Source organism: Mus caroli, chromosome X (assembly GCF_900094665.2).
Source record: "Mus caroli chromosome X, CAROLI_EIJ_v1.1, whole genome shotgun sequence".
Taxonomy (NCBI): Eukaryota; Metazoa; Chordata; class Mammalia; order Rodentia; family Muridae; genus Mus; species Mus caroli.
The window spans coordinates 149,191,768-149,203,112 of NC_034589.1; the positions used below are offsets into that span (position 1 = coordinate 149,191,768).

An 11,345-nucleotide genomic window follows, 5' to 3' on the forward strand; every position below is an offset into this window, starting at 1 on the left:
GGATTTCTGAGTTCGAGGCCAGCCTGGTCTACAGAGTGAGTTCCAGGACAGCCAGGGTTACACAGAGAAACCCTGTCTCAAAAAACAAAAAACAAAACAAAACAAAATCTCCTGCAATGACAAAGGGTGGTCTCTATTGTCTAGGCTTCTGTCTTGGTCTACCATTTTCCTGCCCTTGCTCACCCTTGGGGGCAGTCGGAGGTGGTCCTTTTCCTGCAATACAGATGGAAGCTTTATTAGAAGTAGTCTTTCTCCACAATTCAATCGGTTAAGAGTTTGCAGGACTTCCTATAACCACCTATAAAGTGAGAAGCTGACTTGGGTAAAGGGTTTTGTTGGAAGCCAGCTGCAGCATGCTGAGACCTAGCTTCATGGTTTCCTCAGAGCCCTGTCACTACTCTTATCTGGTCAGCTTGCCAATCACATTCTCCGCTGTATGAACTCTTACTCTCTCCTCAGTGTGTCTGACCTCACCATTTTAAGCCTAACATTGGTTTTAAATGAAATATTTCCAGTAGGGACATCATATATACTGGAATTTCACTCCAAAGAGGCTTCGTGAAAAGTAGACAGAGGGCCAAGAATGGAGCTCTGGTTCCAGAGTGCCAGCCCAGCACATACCATTGCTGGGCCCATCATCGCCGAACTCTGAAGGTTCAAGAAGGAAGATCATTATTTCAAGGTCATACTCAGTGCTACAAAGGGAGTTTGAAGCAGTCCTAGATTACATAATACACTATGTCAAAGATGAATGGATAGGGCCAGTGGCATGGCTCAGGAGGCCAAGGTGCCTAATGAGCAGACCCACACCATGGAAGGAGACTGTGACTGCTTAAAGTTGTCTTCCAACCTCCATTCCTGCACTGATCTCCCACATGTGCACACTCCCTACAACCACACCCCCAAATAAGTAAATGTGTTTATAAATATTTCTATTTCATAGTAGTATAACATATCTATAAATATTTATATGAATAAAGTTTACTCATATAAGTGAACTTGAGATTCCAACATGAAACAGTATCTTAGCATAAGCGTACTTTTTATAGTCTATTTCTTCTAGCAACACAGATATTTTCAGGTAGAAAGGAAGAAAACCATGTCAGTGTGAAATGGTCGGTTCCTCATGGTAACTGGCTGTTTTGTGAAAGATTCACAGTAGCAGGACTAGGCTCAAAGTTCTGGAAGGCGTTTGTTGGTCACTGTTTCTGTTTCTCATGGGATACCAAGAAGATCACTTCGTTTGGCTGGCTGGATCTTGATCTTGAGTGTTTCCATCAGTTCTACCTTAAGAGGGAAGATCCTAGGAAGCACAGAAGTACAGGTGTTACTCAGAGCTGCTGAAAAAGCCCACAGGGATATGGAGGATAAAGTCTAGGTGTTCTGCCCACAGAGCAGAAGGCCAGGGACCTTCTTTACCATCAGTTAAAACTATCACAAAGACCAATTTTGCCTTTTCCACAGTTGACCTAAGATTGGCCTGGCCTCCTGAGAATGGGGTGTGGCAGGGTGGGGACATGCAAAAGCCTAAGAAACCCAGGTGTTCAGGCTGGGGATGTAGCTCAGTGGTAGAGCACTTGCCTCACCTGTGTGAAGCCTCAGGTTCAATTCTCAGCACTCCAAAAAGAAAAAAAAAGGACAAAGGTAATACAATAGCTCCTTAGTACTCTCCTTTTATTCCACATTAATATTCTGTTATCTGCACATCTAACTTTTATAAATATTAGTCTTTTTATTATTCTACAGCACACACACACACACATAAGTACTAGTCACAGCTTTTAGCTGTTTCTTATCAGAAATGTTCCCGAGCTGTCCCATCCTCCCTTTGTTTTGCAGACAGAACCTCATAGAGCCAAGCATGACCTTGAACTCCGGATTGCCCTGAGAACTGGGATTGTAGGCATGGCCCACTAGGCTTAGTTTTCTTTGGGTTTCTTTAGGGCATGTTTTTCTTCTGTGGTGCTGGGATTTGAACCTAGAACCTCACACATGCTAGGCAAGTGCTAAATCAGAGAGCTACACACCAAGACCTTGAACATGTTAGAAAAATACTCTACCATTGAGTAACATCCTGACCTTTTCCTTTAACCCTGAATATTCTTTATAAACAAGTCTGGAGTTTTCACCTTACAGATCCACAAAATATAGCCCAAATAAACAAGCTAACATTTAAAGTACCTTAGCAACACGTTTCACACATATACCCTTATCAATCTATTTATCAAGTGTCACGTGAGCCATAAAAAAGATGTGAGTTTTTCCTTTATGAGTGAAATGACTATTAAAAAAAAAAAACTGTAATGGAGCTGGTGAGTTGAGATAGGTCCGTGGCTAAGAATGCAAGCTTGAGGGCCTGGGTTTCAGTTCCCAGCATCCACATAAAACACTAGGCTTCACGAGGTATACAGACACACACCTTTAATCTAAATACTTGTGAGGCAGAAGCAGGCAATTTATAAGCTTGGGGCCAGCCTGGTATACATAGTGAATCCCAGGTTAGCCTGTACTGCAAAATGAAACCTTATCAAAACAAACTGAACAAGCAACCCAAAGAAACAAACAAACAAAACCTAGGTATTATTGTGTCTGTAATCTCAGCATTGGTGGGTGAAGGCAGGTGAATTCTATCACCTTGGTGGCCAGTATGCCCAGCCAAAACACAGAACTTCGTCAGTTCAGTAAGAGATCCTGTCTTAAGGGAATAAGGCAGAGTGACAGAGGAATTCACCCAGCATCCTCGTCGTGGGTCCTCCACGTGGACATGTGCACATTTGTGCACTTATATGCAGCACACACACATTATAAACAGCATAGTAGCTGTTTATAATAGAATCGCTGGGCAAAAACTTGATAAGATAATGTCTGTGGGGCTGACCAGGGTCTGCCCTTTGAAGCTTGCAAGTACTGCTTGGGGGTAAGGTCTTGGCCACCGAGAGGGTGTACAGCTGTTTATGGTGGAAGCTCTCTCTAGGCCACACTTCCTTAGAATCCCCAGATGGTTTTTTGAGGGTGTCCAGAGGGCTAACTCATCCTTGGTCTCATTCCTCAGTGAAACCATATCTTCAGTGAGCTCAGACATCTACAAGGTCCCTCCTGCTTTAGCTGTGGCTATCACCTATTCTTCTGGTGCTGTATAGATCATCTAATATTCTAGTCCTGGCAGATGCTGCCAGTAGGGTAGGTGGAGGGGAGGAGAGACGAGCACAGGGTGTTAGATTTCTCCTATGGTAAATCCAAAGAGAAAACATGCAAAGTCAAAGAAAGAACCAACCCTATTACAGCCTGCTCCTTTTTAGCTAGGCAACTATACTCTTCTAAGTCTACAACTGTCACAACATGATTTCACTAGATATCTTTGCAAACATCTCAAGGCAATATTACTATGATGCCCATTCACAAGTGAGGAAATGGGTTTTAAGAAGGCATTAAGAACTAAGCTCACTGGCACTGGGTAGCCCTTTTATTCCTAACTGCCCATTATAGTCATCTGTGGTTCTGGAGCCCTACTCCAGTCCTATCCCAGAAGTTTTTCTGGAGAATGTGTCAGAGTACTGGTGTGCCTGGAGCTCCCTGGGTGACTAGATGGAAAGTGTCAAGGTCAGAGACCCACAGAATTAGACAGGAGATAGGATGACGCAGAGCCAGCTTGGATTATAAAGGACATCAAACTTCTTTGGGCCATTCAGGTGGCATTATTTAATCTCTCTCTCTCTCTCTCTCTCTCTCTCTCTCTCTCTCTCTCTCTCTGCCTCTCTGTCTCTCTTTCCCTGTCTCTGTCTCTGTCTTTCTGTCTCTCTCTGTCTCTGTCTCTCTGTCTGTCTCTGTCCATCTCTGCCTCTGTCTCTCTCCTTTTCTCTTTCTTTTCTGAAACAGACTCTCAGGTATTCCATGCTGGCCTTGAACTTACTATGTAGCCAAGGATGTCTTTGAATTCCTCTGTCCTGCCTCAGGCTGGAAGGGAGTTGGGGGTTGGGGGTTTGGATGTCTCAGTCAACCAGCCCACGAAATGCCTTCCCTGGCAGGCCAAAGCTTTGAAAATGCACTTGGAAAGTATGCTTGTTAAAAATACTCCACTCCAGGAGTGGACTCCCAGACACTGCATTCTTAATAAGCTTCCCTAATGATTCAGCCACACCAGGTGTGATTGCTTGGCTCAGAAAAGCGCCCATACTCTCTCCTGAGAACTGGCATGATTTTAATAGACTTCAAGGCCTCGAGCACTTGATAAACTACAAATGCTGTCCTCTCAAGCTTGGCCACACTGACATGCACTTACAGGTAGAAAGGAAGCTGAGCCATCATATCCTGAAGCCTGTGGCCATCCTGTCTATGTTTAATCTCAGACAGGGCCAGGGCATGGCAATTTCTGAAGGTGATGTGTGTGTGTGTGTGTGTGTGTGTGTGTTTTGAAGATGGAACAGTGTGCATGCTGCACAAACACACTACCACTGATCTATGGCCCCCCGATTTGTTTTCCTGAATTTGGGAACCTCAACCTCAAAGAAGGCTTAAACATTCCCTGTTAGTCAGTGTTCCAGGTAATGATGCCACAACAAACACACCTCTTTTACTTGAATTCAGATTTACACACAGAGAGAACATAATTTCATTTGCCTCGTTTGGAATTTATCATTCTCAAATAGGAATGTAGGTGAGTGGATGTATAGAGTGTTAATTTTCGTTTTGTATAGAATTTCAGTTAGGGACTGGGTTAGGATTCAAGAAAGAGAGGGCTCATTGGATTATGTCTGCACTGACATACAGTAAAAGGGCTAGAGGTTAGACTGTTACCTTAAGACAGGAGAGCTGAGGACCCTAAAGGTCCCCCATAGTGCAAGTGACCTGCATGCAGTTGCACCAGCTATTACAACTTCCTTCAGTCTAGACAACAGGAACAAAGACGAGACAAAGAGAAAACTTGACCAGACAACACTTATGTCCTCTTAGATCTTCCTGGTCAGAAATTATGTCACATAGTCACTTCTAACTCTGAGAAACTCTGGGAAAGATTTTAAAATGTCTGTGTGTGTGTGTGTGTGTGTGTGTGTGGTGTTGTGTTTTAAACTAGGCTGTCAATTGGCAAGATACCCAATGTTTTTTGGTTTTTGGCTTAAACAAGTCAGCTTAATTCCTCTATAGCAGGGTTCAGCCGGCTTTATTATCTATGTAACTATGTATCTGTCTGTCTGCCTGTCTATTTATTTATTTTTTTATTTATTCACATTACATGTCACCCCCTACCATAACCATTCCCCCTATCCCCCCTCCCCTTCTCCCCTGGCACATCAAGTGAGGTTAGGCTCATCCTCTCCCACACACACTAGACAAGGTAGTCCAGCTAAAAGAACATATCCCACATCCAGGTAAGAGTTTTCAGGATATCCCCCACTCCAGTTGTTCGGGACCCACACGAAGACCAAGCCACATATCTGCTACATATGTAAAGGGAAGGCCTAGGTCCAGCTGTGTATGCTCTTTGGTTGGTGGTTCAGTCTCTGAGAGCCCCAAGGGTCTGTTGATTCTGTTGGTTTTCCTGTGGAGTTCCAATCCCCTTTGGGGCTAGCAATCCTTCCTATTCTTCGATAAGGTTCCCCAAGCTCCATCCATTGTTTGGCTGTGGGTGTCTGCATCTGTCTGAGTCAGGTGCTGGGTGGAACCTCTCAGAGAACAACCACACTAGACTCCTGTCTGTAAGCCTAACATAGTATTATTAGTAGTGTCAAGGATTGGTGCTTGCCCATGGAATAGGTCTCAAGTTGGGCCGGTTATTGGTTGGTCATTCCCTCAGTTTTTTGCTCAATGCACAAGCCCCTGAATTTCTTGTAGAAAGGATAAATTTTAGGTCTAAAGTTTTGTGGGTGGGTTGGAATACCTATCACATCACTGGGGTTCCTGCCTGGCTACAGGAGGTGGCCTCTTCAGGTTCCATATCCCCAATGCTGTGAGTCACAGCTAAGGTCACGTCCCCCATCAATTCTTGGACACCTCCCTTATCCCAGGTCTCTGTCTCTTTCTAGAGATGCCCCGACCGCACAGTGCTGGTTTCAATGAGAGTACTTAGTTATGAAAGGAAGGAAACAGCAGGCAACTAGCCTATAAGGACCACTTTGGCTGTCCCAGTTTCGAAGAAGGCAGCCTCCTTCAACAGTTACCTCTTCAGTCATCCTTTATGTTTCTTCACACAGTGAGAAAAACGACAATTTACAAGCAAGAAGTCAGTCTCAGTATATAATTGCCATTTTTTGCTGCTCACCATTGTTTTATTCCTCTAATTGGCATCATCTGCTACCCAAGAGCAATTAGAGACCCTAATGTTCCTATGCAGCACAGTTCAACCTGTGATAATGAGGGAACTAAAACTGGACGCCTGGCATTTCAATATGCTATTTCACTACAAACCTCTTAGCATTTAGGTCTCTAAGTTGATGAGGGAGGTGGATGCATTTTTCACCTCCCCCCATGAGGTTGCCATAGAACCAGCTCCCCCAATTCTCCGCTTTTATAAATGTTGAGTGAATGTCTCTATGGCAATCCCTCTACCTTCATCCCGTGTGAGCACTTAATAGCGGCAGGTCCGGCTCTCTGTATCCCGTACCTTGCTGAGAAATGAAAAGTCTGCTACCTCCAAAGTGCCTATGTTTCTTGCTTCATTCTTTAAGCTATTTCATGTTGAAGTTCTGGGATAAGGAGGGGTTCATTCCTTCTTTTGTATTTCGGGATGAGGTCTCAATACTTTCTCCGGACAGCCCAGAGGAGCTGGGACTCCACACGAACATATGCTACCACTCTGCCTGGAGATTTGGGTGTTTGAGCGTGTGCTGTTTTTCCTCCCCAGAATGCCCATATCACAAGCCCCTGGGTTTCGAGTCAGGGGAGGTCATGCCAGATCAGATCACTTGCTCCAACCCAGAGCAGTATGTGGGCTGGTATTCTTCATGGACAGCAAACAAGGCCAGACTCAACAGTCAAGGTTTTGGGTAAGTAGGGCAGGAAGCCCAGGTGGTCATTCTTATATTTTTAAAGATGTGCTTTGAAAAAGTAGGTCTGTCTCCTAAATGGATAGCACAGAAAGCATTTATTCAACAGCCTCTGACTGAGTGCCTTGTTGTGCTGAGGACTGGGTGTACAGCGGTGGCAGGGTGGGTGAGTCCCTTGGCCAAAGCCAAGGCACACAGTGAAGAGGGGGAGAGACAGACTGGAAACACATCCCTGCATCCCTGGTCATGGGATGAACATGGTTGGGAAGATGAGGGAGGAAGGAAGAGCTCATTTGTTAAACATGCCAGGGAAGTCTTTCCTAAGGAAAAGAATTAAGAATCGGGCTATATCTGAAGGCCCGGATTTGGGATGATACCTCTTGATGCTAGGTAACCCTTCAAAACTCAGCACCTGCTGGCTTTTTACAGACATAGATAAGAGGATGGCTCCTGGTAATTTGGTGTGTTCCTGGCAGGTGTGCTTGGCTTTCCAAGTATCAGGACAGCAGCCAGTGGTTACAGATAGATTTGAAGGAGATCAAGGTGATTTCGGGAATCCTTACCCAAGGACGCTGTGACATAGACGAGTGGGTGACCAAGTACAGTGTGCAGTATAGGACTGATGAGCGCCTGAACTGGATCTACTATAAGGATCAGACCGGAAACAATCGGGTAAGTGGGGGTCACTCCAAGTCAGCTTCAGCTCACACTGCGGAGACACACCCCATCCCTATGTTCCTGCTGTCCATGTCTCTGAGCATTGACCCCTCTACATGCTGGGTCATCTGTGTTCCTTCTCCACTGTACAATCTCTCTTTTTTCCAGATGTGATCTGGGAGACTAGCAGTTTGTAAATGAATGTGGGTCTTTTTTGAAAAAAAGAAAAAAAAGTATTTTTCTAGTTCTCACTATCAGCATATAGTCTCTTGAAAATACTACCCTGGCAATTTGGACTGTTTCAAACTCACTCCAACAATGACTGTGGGGCTCCATGGGCCTGGCTCACCCATTATCACTTACTTGTATAGTTATGGTTGCTTCTTACTATTGACTGAGACTGACACCTTCAAACCTTTGGAAGTGCAGCAAGTGGGCCCCTTTGAGGCTAGAGAGATGTCTCTGTGGTTAAGAACCAGAGTCCAGAGGGCTGGAGAGATGGCTCAGTGGTTAAGAGCATTCATTGACTGCTCTTCCGAAGGTCCTAAGTTCAAATCCCAGCAACCACATGGTGGCTCACAACCATCTCTAATGAGATCTGATGCCCTCTTCTAGGGTGTCTGAAGACAGCTACAGTGTACTCACTTATAATAAATAAACTCACTTATAATAAATAAGTATAATAAATAAATTAAAAAATTTCAAAAAAGGAGCCAGAGTCCAGTTCCCAGCACTCAGATCATAACATTCTCTAACCCTAGTCCCAGGGGGTCAGATGCTCTGGCTTCCAAGGACTTCTGCATTCCCTTGCATATCGCCATACACTGACGCACATAGCTATGCGTAATAATAAAAGAAAGACTAAAACCAAATTTGAAAATGCTAGTAATGGGTAATAGCAAGATGAATTAATATAAATAGCCTAAATGGGCCTTTAAAAGATGGTGCCAGTTCAGACACACTTAATTAACCTTTGAGGACTGAGTTCTATCTAGATCTTCATTATGAACTAACCCATTAAACTCCTGGATGTCTTTGTGATCAATAAAAATTGAATTGAAAACTCACTTAGCTGCTTGAAAACACATTTTTTTTTTTTTTTTTGGACAATAGCAAGGAATTCTTCAGGCTATTTCCTATCTCTAGCCTAAGCTGGTCTTGATCCTTTTGCCTCACTCTCCAGAATGCTGGGATTACGGGCACATTCCACCACTTCCAGTTCTCCTAAGTCTATTCTTGACATTTAATCAGGTTGAGTAGACATATGTGACTAATAATCAGAAAACCTTATAGTCCATGGTAACAATTTGCACAGTAAGACATTCATGGGTTGAGGCTTGAGGTTTTGAGGAGTTTGACACAATGGGAATACCATTTTGATGCTTTTTTTTTTTTTGAGACATTTTTCATGTATCCCATGCTGGTCTCCAATTTGCTATGTGGCTCAAGATAACCTTGAATTTCTGATCCTCTATCCATCCTGAGTGCTGGGACTGGAGGTGTGTACTATCATCAGTTTCCGTGCTGCTGGGAATCAGAATCCAGCCTTGTCTGCTTGTCAGTCAAGCACACTACCAACTGGACCATACCTCCAGCTCCTCAGACTTTCACTTTCTGGCCTTTACTAGCTGTATTTTACAAAAGACATTAGAATTCATTTTTCAGTCTTGTGCTTGGAAGGCCTTGATGGTGCTCTAGAGGAGGCACTCCACTCCATTCACAAAGTCTTGGGTCGGATTTCAGGAAGCCCCTCTTCACCTGCTTCCGAGTTGAATACACTCAAGGACAAACAGCATGAGAGGGCAGCTCATGCCTTGTTGCTAGGAAGAAAGGCAAAATGGATGTAAACAAGGTGCGCCTGTTTTGTGGATGGATAAAGCTAAGTGCAGCCATTAAATCTTTTTAGGAGAAAGTTAGAAGAGGAAATGAAATGCTCTTACGTCACAGAGCAGAACACTGTGACCCTGGAAAGAGTGTGAAGACTGATTTCTTCAGAACTACTGTCAAGTGTCTGCAACATCTTAACGTGGCCTCCTGAAAAACATTAAAGCCTTTTATCTCTTTATGTCAACACCACCTTCTCCTTTCCAGAATTTTCCCTCTATTTTTTTTTTGTCTGTTTATTAAAATCTGTTTTCTCCAGGCCCAAAAGGCACTTGTCACTTGTATCAAAGACAAAAAAAATACACATTTATGCTTTGGCTTTCAACTCCATAGCCAGGCACAAGATTTGACTTGAGTGCATCTTGGAAATCTTTGGGATATATGAACTCTCTTGTATGCTGTGGGCCCATTCAAAACTTTCTGTCAAAGTACAAAGGATAGAAATGGAAAATTGTTAAAAAAAAAAAAAGAAAAGAGTCAAGAGGCATATTGTAGCAACCATCCAATAGGGCTATCTGTGAAGATGGAAAACAGCTAATGAGTAACTTTAAATGTGAGCTGGGCATGTGGTGCTGTGGGAGACTGGTTGCTTAGCACATACAAGGACATGGCAACACATACATACACACAGAAACACACACACAGGTAAACTAAAATTTCAGCTACTATTACTTCACATAAATGTAACTGGGCACACATGGCTACTTGCTACTATTTTGCATAGTGCAATGTCCCCATGCATACTCAGACATCCTCAGAGCTGCTTGCAACATCCATTCGGGTTTTATGGGGTGCTGCAAGTTTTCTGTAGTCAATATACTTTCTACGTTTCTCCATTGTTCAAAATTGAGGCTAGATCAAGTTAGATAGTGCTCAACAGGTAAAGGTACTTTCCACCAAGCATGGTATCCTGAGTTCAAGGCCCAGAACTCACATGGTAGGAGAGAAAACACACAAACACACACACACACACACACACACACACACACACTAGCTCTAGTCAGGAGTCATTTGTCCTTTTCCTTTCTCTATTGTGATAATGACCAGGCTTCCTCTTTCTCTTTAGGTCTTCTATGGAAACTCAGACCGGAGTTCTACAGTTCAGAACTTACTCAGGCCCCCCATCATTTCCCGCTTCATCCGACTGATCCCTCTAGGCTGGCATGTCCGAATTGCCATCCGGATGGAGCTGCTTGAGTGTGCCAGCAAGTGTGCCTGATGTCTATTTCAGAGCTTTGGGGGAAGGGCACCCTGAAATACCACTGGGATGAATGGGGCTATATCTTATAAGCACTTTACAATGTAGATCTGGGTAGAGAATATTTCACTTTTTAAAAGATAGTTTCAAATTTCAAAGGGAGAGAGAGAGAGAGAGAGAGAGAGAGAGAGAGAGAGAGAGAGAGAGAGAGGAGAGAGGAGAGAGGAGAGAGAGAGAGAGAGAGAGAGAGAGAGAGAGAGAGAGAAGCTTTTCTTCAACTCAGGGCCAAAGAAAATAAGAACAAAGAAAGCATCTCTCAAACCAATTTTCTTACACAAACCCAAATAGCAGGGGTAATTTGCTGCTCTGGCTCCCCATCTTTTTCTCTTTGTCTCAGTGACACCGTCAAAGGTGCAGGCCCAGGGGAACACAAAGCAGCTCTGAGAATTTGAAAATTCTTTTTGGCTCTTAGCACATTCGGAAGAGGAGCGTACTCTTTTGCAAAGCTTCACATGAACACTTGCATAAAATCCTCACTATAGAGGCCTGGTGACAAGTACATAGGTGTGAAGAAAGCAGAAGGAAGCCTGGTGTATGGTCCAAGAGTCTGGAACCAGTAACCAACC

The 11,345-nt window shown here is 43.8% G+C and overlaps 1 protein-coding gene across 1 annotated transcript in view; it reads left to right on the forward strand.

Annotated features, from left to right (window-relative positions):
* Positions 1–10,790, forward strand: part of Rs1 (retinoschisin 1) — a 25,851-nt gene extending 15,061 nt beyond the window's left edge. The window contains exons 4-6 of the mRNA XM_021153603.1: positions 6,839–6,980; positions 7,457–7,652; positions 10,588–10,790. Coding sequence (XP_021009262.1) covers positions 6,839–6,980; positions 7,457–7,652; positions 10,588–10,740 — 491 coding nt within the window. The 3' untranslated portion in view covers positions 10,741–10,790. The remainder of the gene's footprint in view (positions 1–6,838; positions 6,981–7,456; positions 7,653–10,587) is intronic.
* The last annotated feature ends 555 nt before the right edge of the window (positions 10,791–11,345 follow it).